The sequence below is a fragment of the Rana temporaria genome, chromosome 10 (assembly GCF_905171775.1).
Source record: "Rana temporaria chromosome 10, aRanTem1.1, whole genome shotgun sequence".
In the NCBI taxonomy this organism is placed as follows: domain Eukaryota; kingdom Metazoa; phylum Chordata; class Amphibia; order Anura; family Ranidae; genus Rana; species Rana temporaria.
This window is the reverse complement of record NC_053498.1, coordinates 74,593,571-74,615,235: the sequence shown is the minus strand read 5'-3', so window position 1 is coordinate 74,615,235 and position 21,665 is coordinate 74,593,571. Positions and strand designations below refer to the sequence as shown.

Sequence of the window (21,665 nt, the reverse complement as noted above, 5' to 3'; positions counted from 1 at the left end):
CTGATCGTAATAAAATGATAGCACATTTGTACAGCCGATTTTATGGCATCATACACACAGGCGGATTCATTTAGGCTGCATTTTTTTCTGCCAGAACTCGGAAGAAAATTTGCCTCTGTTACGTATGTGTGCATTTATGCACATATGGGGCTAGATTCAGCAATGATTTACGCCGGCGTATCCATAGATACGCCGCGTAAATTCAAAGCTGCGCCGGCGTATCTTCTTTCTGTATTCAGAAAGCAAGATACACCGACATTAGCCTAAGATCCGACTGGCGTAAGTCTCTTACGCCGTCGTATCTTAGGGTGCATTCTCACGCTGGCCGCTAGGTGGCGCTTCCGTCGTTTTTGGTGTAGAGTATGCAAATTACCTAGATACGCCGATTCACAAACGTACGTGCGCCCGGCGGTAGTTTTTTACGTCGTTTGCGTAAGGCTTTTTCGGCGTAACGTTGCTCCCGCTTCTATGAGGCGCACGCAATGTTAAGTATGGACGTCGTTCCCGCTTAGATTTTTGAATTTTTTACGTCGTTTGCGAATAGGGCTGGACGTAATTTACGTTCACGGTGAAACCAAGCCAATACGTCGTACTTGGGAGCAATGCACACTGGGATATGTACACGGACGGCGCATGCGCCGTTCGTACAAAACGTCAATCAAGTCAGGTCATCATAGATTTACATAAAACACGCCCCCCCTTCCACATTTGAATTACGCACGCTTACGCCGGCCACATTTACGCTACGCCGCCGCAACTTACGGAGCAAGTGCTTTGTGAATACTGCACTTGCTCCTGTAAGTTGCGGCGGCGTAGCGTAAATACGATACGCTGCGCCGCCGTAACTATGCGCGCCCCTACCTGAATCTAGCCCATGAAGTTTATAAGCATACGAGTGTAGACTCATTCTATTGGCCAGAATAGTCATTTATTCTAGTTAGTACATTTATGCACGTTAACATGCGTACACACGTAACTTATGCTCATAGACACCTTTCCAAACACAGCTTTGGGGCATTTTTATGCCCCTGAACGCTGCACACAAATGCATGTGCATGACTACATTAAATATCATGAAGCTGAGTTCATGGACATGAGAAAAAAAATCAAAAAACAGGCAGGCGCTCCTAGCAGCGGCATTTTTTTTCTGCTTGTGTGCATGAGCCCTTACGGTACAAGGCATCCAAAAGTCTGGCTACTATGGTTTGTGCAAATTCTGCAGTATTGGTAAATACATTTCGGCCTCTTTCACTTAAAGCAGGGATAAGCAATTAGCGGACCTCCAGCTGTTGCAAAACTACAAGTCCCATCATGCCTCTGCCTCTGGGTTCATGCTTGTGGCAATACGTTTAGCTCAATTGATGTTCACCTTTTGTAAGTTCACTGTTCTGACAGTGAGCAGGGAATTTTCTCACCACTATCTGAAGAAAACGCAGTCAGGCAGAGCTCCACCTGCCCAGCAATGTCATCCTTTCACAGTGTTCTGTGAATTTAAATACAAGTTCCAACATGCTTTTTGGCTGTCAGCTCGTAGTTATCAATGAACTACAACGGCGCTGTTGAGCGCTGTGGTAGTTCATTATCTGTTCCTGTCAGGGTGGTGTGTATCTGCCTGCCCACACAAGGTACGAGCAGACAGATATACTGACAAGTGTGCAGGAGTCCTGCCTAGCACTTGCAATCTGCTGATCGTGGGTGCAATGGTTTACAGGCTCCAAGTTAAAAAAAAAAAAAAAAAATGCAAATTTTTTACCTGCAAAACACAACGTGCATTTTTTTAAAGTCCAGGTGCTGCATACAACTGCCCACAGACATGAAAGGCTGTGCACAGCTGTACTGAGGTATACACACTGGTGCTCATGTAAACACGAGTATAGAAAACAAGAATGTGCATGAGGCTTTAAAGGGTTTATGGTAAATGTACCCACATGCATCTTCAGGTTTTGAACAACCCCACTTACTCGTTTCTCTCCAGTGCATTCTCCAGCTCCTTTGTAAAGAGGCTCTTCTCTCCTATCTGAAATGTGGAATGTATAGCAGTCAGTAATATAAGGAACTAGAATTCAGACTCTCCAGAAAAAAGTAGCTGTACTGACTAAACTACATGCTGCAGACCCTATGCTTAAAAAAAAAAAAAAGGGGGGGGAAATTAAATAATCAGAAAACCAACCTTTGATAAAGCAGTATCCAGAATTTTATCCCCTGTTGTGGACATTGCAACTAGAAAACAAAATGTGACAATAACGTTAAAAACAGAGGAGAAGAAAGTGTGGAATGCTAATTTTTCTTATGAGATGAGATACAAATGGGGTAAAAGCTGAGGCAGATGGAAAAATAAAAGCTAGATCAGCCTTTCTAAACCTTTTCAACATGGAGGAACCCTTGAAATAACTTTTCTGTCTCAGGGAACCCCTAGCTAAAATTTCTGGTCAGTGTGATGGTTAGTGGGAAGAATTACCCCCTTTCAGATAGCAAAAATAAATCAGTGGCGTCAGTGGGAACTTATCAGAGAGGCAGAAATATCTCAAGGAACCTCTAGAAACCTCTGGATGGAATGCTCTTAGCTTGTTTATAAATCTCAAAATGATACATTTTGCAGGTCTGTTCTATGGTAAGACTTATGTTGGCCCAACACAGTGTGAAATGTGGCCAGTCCCCTACCGGACATCCCTCGATTGATAAATGAAAGGAGTTAGATGGAAAATGTCAGATGACCGGTGGATTCATCCAATCGGATGCAGGCACTGTTCAGGAATTTTGACAGCTGGCAGAGACAGCTGTCAAAATATGATAGCCCCGCAGGGAGGTATTAACATCTGCACTGTGTAGTGTGGACAGGGCCGGTGCAAGGATTTTTGCCAACTCAGGCGAAGGTGCATTTTGCCGCCCCTACCCCCCCCGGCGCACATGCACGCACAGGGCACAACACATCAGGGTACATGAGGGCACAGTGAACATCAGAGCATAGCACGTCGGGGTACAGCACACCAGGCCACATCAGGGTAAAGGGCACAGCACCTCAGGGCACAGGTCACAGTACATCAGGGCACAGCACATCAGGGCACACGACATTGAGGCACAGCAGACTGGGGCACAGGACATCAGGGCACGGGACATCAGGACACATGGCACATCAGGACATATTGGCACACATCGGGGCATATTGGAGCACCGGCCCTGAGTGTGGATGGAAGATTCTGTTAGATCTTTTCCATTTGGCCGGCAGGCTGAATAAAAGAACATCCTATACATATATGGCCAGCTTCATACAAGTACAGTTAATTACACAAGCAAATAAATACCCTGTATAGTTGTGAGAACAAAGGCTTAGCAAAAACATTGATCAGGTCATATTACTCACCAATATCAAATTGAACATTCGAAAACTTCTGACTCAGCATTTCCACCACGCTGTCAGTCTGGATGCGTGCTAGCTGTAGAAAGATATAGTACACATTGATCCAGGGTACATTAGTTCCTGTCATACACATAAAATGTGGTAAATAAACGTGTCTGCTGAAGTAAAGGAAGGCTCACCTGGCTTTTCCTTGTACCGACTCTGATGACATCTCCCCTCTGTCCAAGACCATCCTAAAATAAAAAGTTATGAGGTCAGACTGGAAAACACAGAATAATGGGCAGAAAAGATCATATTAGGTACACGATAATGATTTTATATGCCATCCATGTTCCTCGATATGTGTTAAAGCATCATGGTTATACAGTCTAGATTATATTCATGTCATTTCATAGCACATTTTCTTTATATTTACAATGCTGATGAATATTACAGTTAAGATAGTAGTTCTAAAACAATTGAAAGTATTTTGCAGATTCCTCTCCAAAACATTAAATAGCTCACCAATTTTACAGAAGATATACAACAAATATACAACTATCTGTATTTGTAAAATGTACCTTGGTTTGGAAATTTTCCATTTTCAGAGCTAAACCCTTGTAAGGAATACAGCACTCTTCTACACGGGTCTGTCTCCTACTCTGCAGGCTTGCTCACACTTTCAGTTAAAAGAATATTCCTCAATGGCAATATGGACAAGCTGATAAGTCGCAGGGTCTGGGGGTGGGGCAGATAGTATTCTGCGACTCCACCCCTCAGTGCAATTTAACACAGAATCTCAAAATGTGTTCTTATCAGTGGAGCTCAGGCTGGACTTCTTATCAAAGCCCCAAAAATGATGGTGACACTTATCTGAGCAGAAAATGGAAACTCCTCTCTTTATGCTGAGCTGCCAAAATAACTAAAGTAGAGGCATCACATGCCAGCACAATCCTTTTATTCAAACTAGTTGGGGAAAAAGTAAAACCAAATTCCGCAACTATCTTGGACTTTAACCATCTGCTACAATAGTAATAATATAAAAAAGGACTTAAGAACTGATCCATGTATTGCCAGGATATCCATCAGCAAGGGGGCTGATTAAAAAAACCGAACGGATTCCCATACAAGTGAGGTGCATAGAGGAATCCTTCCCGCTGTGTTAGACCCCTTTCACACTGAAGGGAGTTTTCAGGCGTTTTAGTGCTAGAAATAGTGCCTGAAAAATGCCTCTCATGCCGACCGAATGCGAGAGCCCAAGAGCTTTGGCACCGGGACATTAGAAAAAGTCCTGCAAGCAGCATCTTTGGCGCTGTATACAGCGACCCTAAAACGCCCCTGCCCATTGCTATGAATGGACAGCGCTTCAGAAGCGCGGCAACACGGTCGCTTTTAACCCCTTCTTCTGCTTAAAAGCATCTCGCTAGCATCTGCAAAGCGCCGCTAAAACGAGCAGCACTTTAGCGCTAATGAATGGGTGACCCCAGTATGAAAGTAACCTTCGTATATTCTGATAGTGGGAGCTCCTCTGATTGGCTGCAGCTCTGATCGAATTTTCCAACAAGTCAGTTCAAGAGAAGCCGATCATAAGACTGACTTTTCTGAAAACGGGGAAAGGCCATAGATGAATGGAAATCCACCTGCTCCCTGCTGAACTTCAATCCACCTATGGCTAGCGTTAGTCACACCACTATAATGGTACCAATTTGAAAAACCGTATATGTCAGACTTTAAAGTGGAGGTTCACCCAAAATCTTAATTTTTAACATTAGATTAAGGCTCATTTTGTCGAGGGGAATCGGGTGTTATTTTTTTAAATCGAAGCAGTACTTACCGTTTTAGAGAGAGATCTTCTCCGCCGCTTCCGGGTATGGGCTGCGGGACTGGGCGTTCCTATTTGATTGACAGGCTTCCGACGGTCGCATACATCGCGTCACGATTTTCCGAAAGTAGCCGAACGTCAGTGCGCAGGCGCCGTATAGAGCCGCACCGACGTTCGGCTTCTTTCGGCTACTCGTGACGCGATGTATGCAGTCCCGCAGCCCATACCCGGAAGCGGCGGAGAAGATCGCTCTCTAAAACGATAATTACGGCTTCGATTTAAAAAAAAACACCTGATTCCCCTTGACAAAATGAGCCTCGATCTAATGTTAAAAATTGTTTTTCGGGTGAACTCCTGCTTTAATGGTACTAGAAAAGGACGAACACATAGAAAAATGTATACTTCTTTTTATTACAAAACCTTAAAATAATGTATTAAAACCACAAGGGTTTTTAACATACACTATATTGTCAAAAGTATTGGGTTGCTTGCCTTTACACTCACATGAACTTTAATGGCATCCCAGTCTTAGACCGTAAGGTCCAATATTGAGTTGGCCCCGCCCTTTGCAGTTATAACAGCCTATGGGAATGTTTAACCCTCCTTCCAGAAGTGCATTTGTGAGGTCAGGCACGGATGTTGGAGAGAAGGCCTGGCTCACAGTCTCCAATCTAATTCATCCCAAAAGGAGTTCTAATTTTTTTTTTAGACACAGCTGCATGGAACCACATGGTGCTGTGACACCATGCAGTTTTGCGCACCAAAAAAAAACGCCATGCTTTCTGATATAATATCACACGCTTGCATCTGCAAAAGAGCAGCGCGTTTTGCCTGGTGCGGTGGGGAACACGCGAGATTAGCACACATTCCCAGACCCACATGTGTGTGCACCTAGCCCAAGGAAGTTGAAGTAAAAATGCATGTATGACTCCTAAAATATTATCCAATATTATGGTAACATTTTAAATAACCTGAACCATCTTTAAGAAGGTTTAAAGTGACACAAGAAGTTCAGGGAAATGACACTGAGGTGTCTGCACATACCTTTCAATATTTTCTTATTTGCTCTGGAAGCAAACACAAACTCTCCAAAAATTCACTGTGGGTCGCTTAAGCCGCGTACACACGACCGTTTTTCATGACGAGAAAAATGCAATTTTTTAAATTGGTCGTGAAAAACGATCGTGTGTATGCTCCAGAGCATTTTTCTCATCGAGAAAAATGGCCATTAAAAACGGGGGGAAAAACGCGCTTGCTCAGAAGTTATGAGATGGGAAATCAGCATAATCAGCGCAAAGGGTGGCGCCATTCGAATGGAACTTCCCCTTTATAGTGCCGACGTACGTGTTGTACGTCACCGCGCTTTGCTCGAGCATTTTTTATCAAGATAGTGTGTATGCAAGGCAGGCTTGACAAGAATCACGTCGAGAAAAACTGTTTTTTTTCCATGACATTAAAAACGGTTGTGTGTACACGGCATAAGACTTTTTAGGCCAGTTTCACATGGGCTTCAGCTTGTACAAGAGCAATGTGAACAGCAAGCTGACAAAGCACTTGTAGAGCTTTCGGCAAGCTTTGTTGAAGCTTTTAAAATACCATTCAGCTTCAGTTTGTAAATATTGAACACAGATCCTTATAGGAGTGATGATTACCACTTTAATCAGGCTTTCGACAAATCAAGAAGTGCTGAAGCCTGCTAGCAGCTGAGGACTGTGTAAAACAGGCCTTGGGACCAATAGTCAAGTATGTAAATAGGTTGGCCAACCTTTATCTTTTCTTTGCAAAATCATTATTTGGATATGTGGAAGTCTGGGTTTCTGGGATTCCAGGGCACTCAAGATTATGTTGATATATGCAGGCACAATGCAGAGTGTACCACACATGTATGGCCTGGCTTAGAAGACAAGCAGCAGATTAAAGGGGTTGTAAAGGTTCGCCTTTTATTTTCTAAATGGCTTCCTTTAACCACTTGCTCACTGGGCACATATACCCACTTCCTGCCCAGACAAAATTTCAGCTTTCGGCACTGTCACGCTTTAAATGACAATTGCGCAGTCGTGCGACGTGGCTCCCAAACAAAATTGACGTCCTTTTTTCCCACAAATAGAGTTTTCCTTTGGTGGTATTTGATCACCTGTGCGGTTTTTTATTTTTTGCGCTATAAACAAAAATAGAGCGCCAATTTTGAAAAAAACACAATATTTTTTAGTTTTGCTATAATAAAGTTTAGGCCGATATGTATTCTTCTACATATTTTTGTAAAAAAAAAAAAAAAAAAATCACAATAAGCGTATAGTGATTGATTTGCGCAATTGTTATAACGCCTACAAAATAGGGGATAGAATTATTACTTTTTTTTTTTACTAGTAATGGTGGCGATCTGCAATTCTTGTCACAACTGCGATATTACGGCGGACACATCGGACACTTTTGACACATTTTTGGGACCATTCACACAGCGAACCGTGCTAGAAAAATGCACTGTATAAATGTGACTGGCAGGGAAGGGGTTAACACTAGGGGGCATCAAGGGGTTATATATGTACCCTGGGAGTGATTCTTACTGTGGAGGAGGGGGAATGACTGGGGGAGGGGACCAATGGTTGTCCCTTTGTACAAGGGACACACCATTGGTCTCCTCTCCCTCCCTGGCTCTGTGACTGCCGATCGCGGCTGCCTGGCGGACATCGCAGCTGCCATCGGCACCTGTGTGATGCGACGGGAGCGCGGCCGGAGGTCGTATATAGACGGCCTCCCGGCAGATCAGAGCCACCTTGCGGCCGTATATAGTCGGCCGCAGGATGGGAAGTGGTTAAGCTAGTGCATAGTTGGTTCACTTACCTTTTTCTTCAATTTCCCTTCTAAATTTTTTTTTTTCTTTGTCTGAATTTCTCACTTCCGGTTCCTCCTCAGTAAGCTGTTCTGGCTGACTAACCACCACTCGGATGATGGGGGCAAGCTTACTGAGGAGAAACAGGAAGTAAGAGATTCAGACAAAGAAAAAAAACATTTAGAAGGGAAATGGAAGGAAAAGGTAAGTGAACCAACAATGCACTAGCTTAAAGGAACTTATTTAGAAAATTAAAAACAAACCTTTACACTCCCTTTAAGTGTGCACCTTTACTTTACCATACATACTGAAACTTAAATATTTTGAGTTTTTATATTTTGTTGAATGAATTTTTTAAAACAAATTTCTAGTATTGCAGTGAGACAAATATTCCCACCTATTGCCAATACGTTCTTATAGCTCATTTATCCCATTGCAGTGAAGTAAAGTATATAGCATTAAAGAAGTTGTAAAGACAAGTTTTTTTTTTTTATCTTAATGCATTAAGATAAAAAGCCTTCTGTGTGCAGCAGCCTCCCCAGCACCCATTAATACTTACCTAAGCCCCCTCTCTGTCCACGATTCCCTCGGCTGTCTCTGACTCTCCCTCCCGATTGGATGAGACACAGCAGAGGCACCATTGGCTCCCGCGGCTGTTAATTAACCAATAGAGAGAGAGGGGGGCAGGACGGGGCCGCGGCTGTGTCTGAATGGACACACAGACCGGCAGCTCGGCTTGTGTGCCCCTATAGCAAGCAGCTTGCTGTGGGGGCACACGACAGGATGGAGAGGCCAGGAGCAGCGATAAGGGACCTGAGACGTGGAGGATTCAGGCTGCTCTGTGCATATCCACTACACAGGGCAGGTAAGTATAACATGTTTGTTAGATTTTTTATAGAAAAAAAAAAAAAAGACTTTGCAATCACTTTAAGGCATTCAATCATTTGAATCAGCTGCCCAACACACTAGAGAAGGTGCCATTTCTGGCAGAACACTGCAACACATATTAGTCGTCAAGAAGCATTGGGGTGTTATTCAGAATGAAAGACACAGTATCACACCAATGCATGGAACTGGGCCCTAGAGTGGAGGGAGGAAGCAAGTGTCTGTGATAAATAGCACCACTATATTTTGGGTGCTTAGAGATTCTCATATGACATTTTCATTTTGGAGATTGTTTCTGAACATCGATTACAACTATGCATGGCCACTATACTATAAAAGGTAAAGTGGTGGTCATTGACTGCTGTGCTACCCATGACTGTACTACAGTTGGAGGGGGGGGGGGGGGGTGTCGCTGACCTAGCCATTATAGCAATATGGCAGCTGGGCGTCTATTCACATATTATTTGCTGTGTAATACTAACATGTATGGAAGAGGACGGGGATGTGCGGGGACGCAAGAGGTCGGGGATGTGCGGGGACACAAGAGGACAGGGGACACAAGAGGACGGGGACGGAAGAGGACGGGGACGGAAGAGGACAGGGGACACAAGAGGTCGGGGATGTGCGGGGACGGAAGAGGTCGGGGATGTGCCGGGACGGAAGAGGTCGGGGATGTGCCGGGACGCAAGAGGTCGGGGATGTGCCGGGACGCAAGAGGTCGGGGATGTGCCGGGACGCAAGAGGTCGGGGATGTGCCGGGACGCAAGAGGTCGGGGATGTGCCGGGACGCAAGAGGTCGGGGATGTGCCGGGACGCAAGAGGTCGGGGATGTGCCGGGACGCAAGAGGTCGGGGATGTGCCGGGACGCAAGAGGTCGGGGATGTTCCGGGACGCAAGAGGTCGGGGATGTGCCGGGACGCAAGAGGTCGGGGATGTGCCGGGACGCAAGAGGTCGGGGATGTGCCGGGACGCAAGAGGTCGGGGATGTGCCGGGACGCAAGAGGTCGGGGATGTGCCGGGACGCAAGAGGTCGGCGATGTGCCGGGACGCAAGAGGTCGGGGATGTGCCGGGACGCAAGAGGTCGGGGATGTGCCGGGACGCAAGAGGTCGGGGATGTGCCGGGACGCAAGAGGTCGGGGATGTGCCGGGACGCAAGAGGTCGGGGATGTGCCGGGACGCAAGAGGTCGGGGATGTGCCGGGACGCAAGAGGTCGGGGATGTGCCGGGACGCAAGAGGTCGGGGATGTGCCGGGACGCAAGAGGTCGGGGATGTTCCGGGACGCAAGAGGTCGGGGATGTGCCGGGACGCAAGAGGTCGGGGATGTGCGGGGACGCAAGAGGTCGGGGATGTGCGGGGACGCAAGAGGTCGGGGATGTGCGGGGACGCAAGAGGTCGGGGATGTGCGGGGACGCAAGAGGTCGGGGATGTGCGGGGACGGAAGAGGACTTTTTAGAAAAGTTGGAGGGAAATTGTGAAGTCTCTGCAGGCAGAACTCCATTCAATCTGCTACTTGACAAGGCAGGCTGGATGAAAGGGTTAATGTTAGAGTAATCCTCCCCCACACCACACTATGCCCATACACTGACTGACCCCAGCAATGTGAGGACTGAGGAACTCGTCCTGCGCCGTACAATAACACTGACAGACAACAGGGAGAACCGGCCGGCAGTGCCGACATGACAGAAGGACACCCTCTGCTGCACCATGCCCTGTCCTGCCCGGACTCACCATGTCCTCTCCGCTCCCGTCGCTGTCACTGCCCTCTGCACAGAGCCCACCTCGGCCGGGCACGTCACTCGCAGGGAACCAATGTGACTCCGGTTTGCTTTTTTTTTTTTCAAACAAAACTTTATTGGACACAAATGTGCCGTACAGTGAGGGCGACGTGCTGGAATGTGTGTAAGGAGATTTCGAGACACAATGGCGGGCTTATCCTATCACATGGAGCACACACTTCCTCTACCATAAGTCACATGTGTATACAGAGGTGTCCAGTCTCCTCACATCACTGATTGTGCCGTGTACTGATATTGGGGGTCATCTCCTCACTACTGAGGGGGCCATTGTACAGTACAATACATACTTGGAGGATTCTATACCTTCGTGGGTTTATTTTATTTTATTTCAAATAACCTGTTATACTTCCTTGCTCTAAGTAAAAATATTGCACAGAGCGGTCACAAACTCATTTTTTTTTTCCGTGCCCCGTTGGCGCTTTCCGCTCCTCTTCTAGGGCACCACACAGACACACTCCCATACCAGGCTGTGTGCTATGGGGGCACCACACAGGCACACTCCCATACCAGGCTGTGTGCTATGGGGGCACCACACAGGCACACTCCCATACCAGGCTCAGGCTGTGTGCTATGGGGGCACCACACAGACACACTCCCATACCAGGCTCAGGCTGTGTGCTATGGAGACACCACAAGGACACACTCCCATACCAGGCTGTGCGCCATGGGGGCACCACACAGGCACACTCCCATACCAGGCTGTGTGCTATGGGGGCACCACACAGACACACTCCCATACCAGGTGTGCTATGGGGGCACCACACAGGCACACTCCCATACCAGGCTCAGGCTGTGTGCTATGGGGGCACCTCAAAGACACACTCTTATACCAGGCTGTGTGCTTTGGGGGCACCTCACAGACACACTCCCATACCAGGCTGTATGCTTTGGGGGCACTACACATGCTTGTGCCCATACCAGGTTATGTGCTATGGGGGCACCACACAGACACACTCCCATACCAGGCTCAGGCTGTGTGCTATGGGGGCACCACAAGGACACACTCCCATATCAGGCTGTGTGCTATGGGGGCACCTCACAGGCACACTCCCATACCAGGCTCAGGCTGTGTGCTATGGGGGCACCACACAGACACACTCCCATACCAGGTGCAGGCTGTGTGTTATGGAGACACCACAAGGACACACTCCCATACTAGGCTGTGTGCTATGGGGCACCCACAGGCACACTCCCATACCAGGTTGTGTGCTATGGGAGCACCTCAAAGACACACTCCCATACCAGGCTGTGTGCTATGGGGGCACCACACAGACACACTCCCATACCAGGCTCAGGCTGTGTGCTATGGGGGCACCTCAAAGACACACTCTTATACCAGACTGTGTGCTATGGGGGCACCTCACAGACACACTCCCATACCAGGCTGTATGCTTTGGGTGCACTACACATGCTTGTGCCCATACCAGGTTATGTGCTATGGGGGCACCTCACAGACACACTCCCATACCAGGCTGTGTGCTATGGGGGCACCACACAGGCACACTCCCATACCAGGCTGTGTGCTATGGGGGCACCTCACAAACACACTCCTATACCAGGCTGTGTGCTATGGGGGTACCACACAGACACACTCCCATACCAAGCTGTGTGCTATGGGGGCACCTCACAAACTCACTCCCATACCAGGCTGTGTGCTATGGGGGTACCACACAGACACACTCCCATACCAAGCTGTGTGCTATGGGGGCACCTCACAAACACACTCCCATACCAGGCTGTGTGCTATGGGGGCACCACACAGACACACTCCCATACCAAGCTGTGTGCTATGGGGGTCATCTCGCAGACACACTCCCAGACTTTCCCCTTATAAGGAGGATTGCCAACCAATAGTGATTCTTTTCCTTTATGCCATGTATTCTTGGGTCCTTTTTGCAGGCTTTGAAGCACGTCTGGACAGACAGAGGTGAGTAAGGAGGAGGGACAGATTTGTGCCCCTTTTGTCTGGCTTTTAGGTGCTCTTGCCAACGGGCTTAGTGGTAAGAGGTTAAATGCCTTGTCAAGCAGGTGGTACCAAAGTTTGGCATCAAGCTTGTCATCGGATACTTTTGACACTATTTTGGGACCATTGTCATTTATACAGTGATCAGTGCTATACAAAATGCACTAATTACTGTGTAAATGACACTGGCAGGGAAGAGGTTAAACACTAGGGGGCGATCAAGGGGTTAAGTGTGTCCTAGGGAATTCTTCTAACTGTAGGGGGGATTGTCTAACTAGAACATGACAGGGAGCAGTAGATTTCTGTCATGTTTCTAGGCAGAACTGGGAAATGCCTTGTTTACATCTCCCCGTTCTGCCGCTCCGTGACATGATCGAGGGCCCCCGGCGGTCATAGTCCACGGGCACGCTCATGGACTACGCGGCAGGCACATGTGCGCGCCCACTATGCCGCGATTTAAAGGGGATATACAGGTACACCCATTTGCCCAGCCGTGCCATTGTGCCGACGTATACAGTATTTCAGGCTCACAGTGGTGAAAGGCTTACAGAAAATAAATAGTTTGGTTGGCAGAAGACCCCCTAAAAGAAACTGAATGTATAGCATGTTCAGCAGGGGTTTGTAGTTGTTGCTGGATCCAGGATTGGTCCATTTTAACAAACTGCAAGTGCTCAACCGTGTTTGGGGACAGACAGACTTTTGTATACAGGTGGTTCTCAAAAAATTAGCATATTGTGATAAAGTTCATTATTTTCTGTAATGTACTGATAAACATTAGACTTTCATATATTTTAGATTCATTACACACAACTGAAGTAGTTCAAGCCTTTTATTGTTTTAATATTGATGATTTTGGCACACAGCTCATGAAAACCCAAAATTCCTATCTCAAAAAATTAGCATATTTCACCCGACTAATAAAAGAAAAGTGTTTTTAATAAAAAAAAGTCAACCTTCAAATAATTCTGTTCAGTTATGCACTCATTACTTGGTCGGGAATCCTTTTGCAGAAATGACTGCTTCAATGCGGCGTGGCATGGAGGCAATCAGCCTGTGGCACTGCTGAGGTGTTATGGAGGCCCAGGATGCTTCGGTAGCGGCCTTAAGCTCATCCAGAGTGTTGGGTCTTGCGTCTCTCACCTTTCTCTTCCCAATATCCCACAGATTCTCTATGGGGTTCAGGTCAGGAGAGTTGGCAGGCCAATTGAGCACAGTAATACCATGGTCAGTAAACCATTTACCAGTGGTTTTGGCACTGTGAGCAGGTGCCAGGTCGTGCTGAAAAATGAAATCTTCATCTCCATAAAGCTTTTCAGCAGATGGAAGCAGGAAGTGCTCCAAAATCTCCTGATAACTAGCTGCATTCACCCTGCCCTTGATAAAACACAGTGGACCAACACCAGCAGCTGACATGGCACCCCAGACCATCACTGACTGTGGGTACTTGACACTGGACTTCAGGCATTTTCGCATTTCCCTCTCCCCAGTCTTCCTCCAGACTCTGGCACCTTGATTACCGAATGACATGCAAAATTTGCTTTCATCCGAAAAAAGTACTTTGGACCACTGAGCAACAGTCCAGTGTTGCTTCTCTGTAGCCCAGGTCAGGCGCTTCTGCCGCTGTTTCTGGTTCAAAAGTGGCTTGACCTGGGGAATGCGGCACCTGTAGCCCATTTCCTGCACATGCCTGTACACGGTGGCTCTGGATGTTTCTACTCCAGACTCAGTCCACTGCTTCCGCAGGTCCCCCAAGGTCTGGAATCGGTCCTTCTCCACAATCTTCCTCAGGGTCCGGTCACCTCTTCTCGTTGTGCAGCGTTTTCTGCCACACTTTTTCCTTCCCACAGAGGTGCCTTGATACAGCACTCTGGGAACAGCCTATTCGTTCAGAAATTTCTTTCTGTGTCTTACCCTCTTGAGGGTGTCAATGATGGCCTTCTGGACAGCAGTCAGGTCGGCAGTCTTACCCATGATTGCGGTTTGGAGTAATGAACCAGGCTGGGAGTTTTTAAAAGCCTCAGGAATCTTTTGCAGGTGTTTAGAGTTAATTAGTTGATTCAGATGATTAGGTTAAGAGCTCGTTTAGAGAACCTTTTCATGATATGCTAATTTTTTGAGATAGGAATTTTGGGTTTTCATGAGCTTTATGCCAAAATCATCAATATTAAAACAATAAAAGGCTTGAACTACTTCAGTTGTGTGTAATGAATCTAAAATATATGAAAGTCTAATGTTTATCAGTACATTACAGAAAATAATGAACTTTATCACAATATGCTAATTTTTTGAGAACGACCTGTATAATATAGCCACCCACAGCACTAAATATGTTCAGAGAGGACACTGGCTGCAGAAGCTCAATTGCAAATAGGCAAACTGTGGCTAGCAGCCCATTCTTGTTGCCCAATAATCTAGGGAAGTGGTTATCAAGGCCTTGTAAATTATTTCAAAAAGCTTCCATGCCCCAGCAGTTAAAAAAGTTTATATAAAATATAGGGCTGTGCAAATTAACTTTTAATTAATCGATTAATCTTTAATTTTTTTAATCGATCAAAATCTTTTTGATCAATTAAAATTCTTTTGATTGGTACTCACCTCTCCGCCGGCTTCTGGGCCTTCAGGGAGTTCCGTCGGAGATCCAGTAACGTCACGGACACCGGCGGGGCTTGCCGTGTCCATCTGAAAGGCTCCTTTGCTATGCCTTCATATCTGCATGCTGGCGGGACCTTACTATCTGCCACACGCAAGGGCTCTATCAATTCCCTCTATCAACCTGGGATTCTATAACCATCCACTGGGAGTTATGATAGTTCCCTTCATGGGACATCTACATGCCGACGGACTGATGTTAACCTCATCTGGATTCAGCAGTGGTATCGTTGTACACATTTTTATACCAGTATCATACTTAGCTACATGTTTTTATGACTGCTTTTGGTACCGTTTGGTATTACTCGCACCATTTTTACAGTTTATGTAGCTACATCGATGTCATCTCCAGTGCAATATTTATTTGGTTACTTGAAGACTATAAAAGTTTTAATGCTATTCCCATCGAGCGCTGCCTTTGTGTGTTTTTTGTATCCTGCTATCCATTTTTCCAGTGGTTGGTAGCTGCACTGGAAATCAGCCTGCAAGGAGATCAGCTAAAAGTAGTTGGATCTGTATGTGCATTATAATTAATCGAAATTAGTCGATTAATCGATTAAAAAAAAAAAAGGTTAATCGAACAGAAAAATTTTGATCAGTAACAGCCCTAATAAAATATAAATATTGGAAATGTAAAATATATATTCAGTTTTATGTATGGGAGATAAAAGGATGATGAAGGTTTGGTTAGCCACTGCACCGCCTCCTCTATGCGTTCTGGCTGCTCATCCCCTCATAGCTGCACAGGAACAATTTCCGCCTCTCCCTTTGCGCCTCCAGACATAATGTCAATGTGGGGCTTTTCCCCAACTTTTCTTATCAGCTATGGCAAGAGCTGTATGTGGGGGAGTTTGTGCTTAGGTGCACTGGAAACTGTGGTACTTCTGTGGACGAAACTGCATCATAGTACCGCTGATGTTTCTGCTGCTAACCCTGTCAAAAAAAGCAAAAAAAAATTAAAGCACAAATAATATAGAACGGAAGGACAACAAAGTAAAATGACAAAAAAAGGAAATAAAAAAAATGAAAAATAAAACACAACAAGCAAACTAGCCCCTTCCCAATCCTGGCGAGCAAGTCTAGGTTGCAAGCTCAGATTAATAGAGAAAAAAATTAGAGGCCCAGATTCAGGTAGAATGGAGCAATATTTGCGTGGGCAAAGAGCAAATATTTTTCTCTGCGCCCACGCAAATATTGCGTTTTGCCCGCGATTCACGGAGCAGTTGCTCCGTAAATTGCGCGGGCGATATGCTAAACAGCCGGGCGTAAGGCTGCCTAATGTAAATGATCCCGCCAGGGGCGGGAATCATTTAAATTAGGCGCGCTCCCGCGCCGAGCGAACAGCGCATGCTCCGTCGGGAAACTTTCCCGACGTGCATTGCGGCAAATGACGTCGCCAGGACGTCATTTGCTTCTAAGTGAACGTGAATGGCGTCCAGCGCCATTCACGGTTCACTTACGTAAACGACGTGAAATTTAAATTTCACGAGCGGGAAGCGCAGCTATACTTTAGCATTGGTTGCCCCTGCTATTAGCAGGAGCAGCCTTATGCTAAAGTCGCCGTACGGAAACTCCGTACCTTGCGTGCGCAGGGCCCGCGCAACTTTTGTGAATCGGTGGTAGTATGCAATTTGCATACTATACGCCGATCACAATGGCCGCGCCCCCTAGCGGCCAACGCAAGAATGCAGCCTGGGATGTGAAGGCATAAGGAGGCTTATGTCTGTCATATCTTAGGCTGCAGTCGGTGTAACGAGGTTCCTGAATCAGGAGCACTCGTTACACCGGAGCAAGTAAGCCCTTGCGCCGCGCAACCTATGGTTGCGCGGGCGCAAGTGCTTCTTGAATCTGGGCCAGAGTGTTTAGGTGAGAATTACAGATTTAAAGAGAAGCTCCAGTCACTTTTATGTTTATTAAATGTCAGCATCTACAAAAATTGTATAATAAACACACTAACCTGTCCCAGGATCCAGCGATGTGGCCACTTGAACCCTTGATTCTCTCCTTCTCCTCTCCCTGGCACAAGCATTACAATTGTGGGCACTCAGCTGTGACAGCTTGCGAAGAGGGAGAGGAGAACTTCCGCTTGTTAAAACTATGTAGCGCTACCCCGGAGGAGCCGCTGGTTAGATTTGGGACAGCATATTTAAGTTACCTCTGTGATGTGTCTAGGGGTGATGATGGAGATGAGACAGTCGGTTGACGTTTTTTCAATGCTTTATTTCTGATCCAACACGACAGCATAAGTTGGTGAACGAAGAATAAACTTCACAGACCCAAGCTATGGATAGGGAATCAGTCCTGCCTCCAATAATTTCAATTGTCACATCGCCACTCCAGCCGGAGTGGGTAAAGTGCCCCTGGACAGGCCTCTCTCACAGGCCTGGCAGCCAGAGCATCACTTAGAACTTCTGGGAAGGAACAAGTCTCTGCCAGAGACTTGGCTCTAATAGAATTGAGATTTTAGGATGAGACCTCTGCCACTGGCCTGGCGCTTACAAGTTCGGATAGTAGAGCAAATCCTCCCAGTGTATAATTTGGGGCCACCGACTGACAGTTTGCCGCATAAAACCTGTCAGTGTCCAGTCACCCAGATCCCCGATGGTTCGTTCAAGCCAAGTTGGATCACCTGCCTCCGGGTTCACCTCAGACCGACTCCCCACCGAACAGCACAACTCGCTTGGGATCTTCTCAATAGAGGTGGGGGACCCAGTAAGTCACTGGGGCCCCTTTACAGCATCAGATGCTCTGGGCCATGAGGGCCCAAAATCAGGAACTCTGCGTAGCACGTGCGCCCCGGCCTGGTAGGCCACATCGCCGGGGCCCCGTGAGGTGCGCACACCCTAAAGGTGTGCGCCAGGAACCCGCGAAGAACCCAGAACAATGGCCTCCGCCACAGAAATACTCCTCCCCAGCATGCTCCGCGAGGGAAAACTCCTCTAATTGGCTGCTAGGGAGAAGCGGCTCCGCCTGAACCCCTCTGGCGCCACCTACCATCCAGAGATGAAACGGCATCTCCGGAAAACAGAATGACCCACAGGACAGTTCAGGGTTGGCGACAGCCAAATTTAAATATATTAACATGGATGAGAGCAAATAAGTCTCTCATCCCACTAAATTTAACATAGCACCTGTACTGATAAGTACACAGGCGCTACAACTAGGCACCCCCCCCTCCCCCAAACAAATGACATGCCAAATTAAATGTGGTGAAGGAGTGCTTAAAGCGGGACTTCCCCTTTTGGATGTGTCACGGTTACACACGGCACGCCCACAGCGACAAGTTCTGCGACTGGGGTTCTGAGGGAATACGCAAGCAAGACTGGCTGTGATACACCTTCAGACTACTCTGGCCACTCCAATCCAGCTGGCTGACCACACACAGGCAGATATGAATCTTGCATACAATCTGGTACAGTGGCGGCTCTCTAATTAGGCAGATTAGGAAGTCGCCTAATGCCCCGCACTTCCAGGGGCCCCGCGGCCACCTAATCTACCTAACGTGTGTGTAGAAGTGGAGGGAATGTCCCCCGGTCTGTGTCCCCACGGCCGTTTGTAAGGGGTACTCATAGTGCCTGCAACTAGCTTTCCCTGGCCAGGGGCAGACTGACCGCCTGAGCACTACCCGAGGTCCAAGGATCAGTGGATGGCTCTAGGTACTGCCCTCTTCACCCCCCTGTGCCTGGCATCCCACCACCTGTCATCATCATCTGCCTATGCCTGGCATCCCACCGCCTGTCACCACCCTCTTCACCCCCCTGTGCCTGGCATCCCACTGCCTGTCACCACCCTCTTCACCCCCCTGTGCCTGGCATCCCACCGTCTGTCACCATCATCTCTATCCTCATCATCCCCCTGTGCCTGGCATCCCACCACCTCTCATCATCTGTTTTTTTTTTCGAACTCCAGTCCAGTTTTTTTTAAATCCAGTCTGGTTTTTTTTCCCCAACTCCAGTCCAGTTTTTTTTAATCCAGTCCGGGTTTTTTTCCCCCCAAAAAAACTGGACTGGAGTTGAAAAAAAACCCGGACTGGATTTAAAAAAAAACTGGACTGGAGTTGGGGGAGTCCAGTTTTTTTAATAAAAATCGATTTTTTTCCCCAACTCCAGTCCAGTTTTTTTTAAATCCAGTCCGGGTTTTTTTTTCCCCCAACTCCAGTCCAGTTTTTTTTTTAAATCCAGTCCGTTTTTTTTCAACTCCAGTCCAGTTATTTTGAAAAATCCGGTCCGGGTTTTTTTTTCCCCAACTCCAGTCCAGTTTTTTTTTAAGATCCAGTCCGGGTTTTTTTTTCAAACTCCAGTCCAGTTTTTTCTTAAATCCAGTCCGGGTTTTTTTCCAAAAAACCTGGATTGGATTTAAAAAAAAACTGGACTGGAGTTGAAAAAAAAACCCGGACTGGATTTTTTAAAAAAACTGGACTGGAGTTGAAAAAAAAAAATCCCGGACTGGATTTAAAAAAAAACTGGACTGGAGTTGAAAAAAAAAATCCCGGACTGGAGTTGGGGGGAAAAAAACCGGACTGGAGTTGGGGGAAAAAAAACCTGGACTGGATTTTTAAAAAAAAAAACGGACTGTAGTTGAAAAAAAACTGGACTGGAGTTGAAAAAAACCCCGGACTGGATTTAAAAAAAAAAACTGGACTGGAGTTGAAAAAAAAACCCGGACTGGATTTTAAAAAAAAACTGGACTGGAGTTGGGGGAAAAAAAACCCGGACTGGATTTTTAAAAAAAAAACGGACTGTAGTTGAAAAAAAAACCCGGACTGGATTCGAAAAAAAACTGGACTGGAGTTGAAAAAAAACCCCGGACTGGATTTAAAAAAAAAAAACTGGACTGGAGTTGAAAAAAAAACCCGGACTGGATTTAAAAAAAAAACTGGACTGGAGTTGGGGGAGTCCAGTTTTTTAATAAAAATCGATTTTTTTCCCAACTCCAGTCCAGTTATTTTGAAAAATCCGGTCCGGGTTTTTTTTTTCCCCAACTCCAGTCCAGTTTTTTTTTAAGATCCAGTCCGGGTTTTTTTTTTCAAACTCCAGTCCAGTTTTTTCTTAAATCCAGTCCAGGTTTTTTTTCCAAAAAACCTGGACTGGATTTAAAAAAAAACTGGACTGGAGATGAAAAAAAAATCCCGGACTGGATTTTTTTAAAAAACTGGACTGGAGTTGAAAAAAAAATCCCGGACTGGATTTTTTTAAAAAACTGGACTGGAGTTGAAAAAAAAAATCCCGGACTGGATTTAAAAAAAAAACTGGACTGGAGTTGAAAAAAAAACCCGGACTGGATTTTTAAAAAAAACTGGACTGGAGTTGAAAAAAAACACGGACTGGATTTAAAAAAAAAACTGGACTGGAGTTGGGGGAGTCCAGTTTTTTTTTAAAAATCGATTTTTTTTCCCAACTCCAGTCCAGTTTTTTTTAAATCCAGTCGGGGTTTTTTTCCCCCCAACTCCAGTCCAGTTTTTTTTTAAATCCAGTCTTTTTTTTCAACTCCAGTCCAGTCTTTTTACAACTCCAGTCCAGTTTTTTTTAAATCCAGTCCGGGTTTTTTTTCCCCCCCAACTCCAGTCCAGTTTTTTTTATGATCCAGTCCGGGGTTTTTTTTCAAACTCCAGTCCAGTTTTTTCTTCAATCCAGTCCGGGATTTTTTTCCCGGACTGGATTTAAAAAAAACTGGACTGGAGTTGAAAAAAAAATCCCGGACTGGATTTTTTTAAAAAACTGGACTGGAGTTGAAAAAAAAAATCCCGGACTGGATTTAAAAAAAAAACTGGACTGGAGTTGAAAAAAAAACCCGGACTGGATTTTTAAAAAAAACTGGACTGGAGTTGAAAAAAAACACGGACTGGATTTAAAAAAAAAACTGGACTGGAGTTGGGGGAGTCCAGTTTTTTTTTAAAAATCGATTTTTTTCCCAACTCCAGTCCAGTTTTTTTTAAATCCAGTCGGGGTTTTTTTCCCCCCAACTCCAGTCCAGTTTTTTTTTAAATCCAGTCTTTTTTTTCAACTCCAGTCCAGTCTTTTTACAACTCCAGTCCAGTTTTTTTTAAATCCAGTCCGGGTTTTTTTTCCCCCCCAACTCCAGTCCAGTTTTTTTTTATGATCCAGTCCGGGGTTTTTTTTCAAACTCCAGTCCAGTTTTTTCTTCAATCCAGTCCGGGTTTTTTTTCCCGGACTGGATTTAAAAAAAACTGGACTGGAGTTGAAAAAAAAAATCCCGGACTGGATTTTTTAAAAGAACTGGACTGGAGTTTTTTTTTCAAACTCCAGTCCAGTTTTTTCTTAAATTCAGTCCGGGTTTTTTTTCCAAAAAACCTGGACTGGATTTAAAAAAAACTGGACTGGAGTTGAAAAAAAAATCCCGGACTGGATTTTTAAAAAAAAC

At 45.9% G+C, this 21,665-nt stretch overlaps 1 protein-coding gene across 2 annotated transcripts in view; it reads right to left on the bottom strand.

Annotated features, from left to right (window-relative positions):
* Positions 1–10,790, bottom strand: part of HMBS (hydroxymethylbilane synthase) — a 34,789-nt gene extending 23,999 nt beyond the window's left edge. Inside the window, exons 1-5 of one of the 2 annotated variants that reach the window (XM_040325498.1) lie at positions 10,605–10,790; positions 3,538–3,591; positions 3,362–3,434; positions 2,171–2,220; positions 1,962–2,017 (exon numbers count right to left, since the gene is read on the bottom strand). In XM_040325498.1, coding sequence (XP_040181432.1) covers positions 1,962–2,017; positions 2,171–2,220; positions 3,362–3,434; positions 3,538–3,591; positions 10,605–10,607 — 236 coding nt within the window. In that variant the 5' untranslated portion in view covers positions 10,608–10,790. Of the gene's footprint in view, positions 1–1,961; positions 2,018–2,170; positions 2,221–3,361; positions 3,435–3,537; positions 3,592–3,918; positions 4,033–10,604 lie in introns of those variants that run through there. The other variant, XM_040325497.1, reaches the window with a different exon arrangement.
* Positions 10,791–21,665: the final 10,875 nt, after the last annotated feature.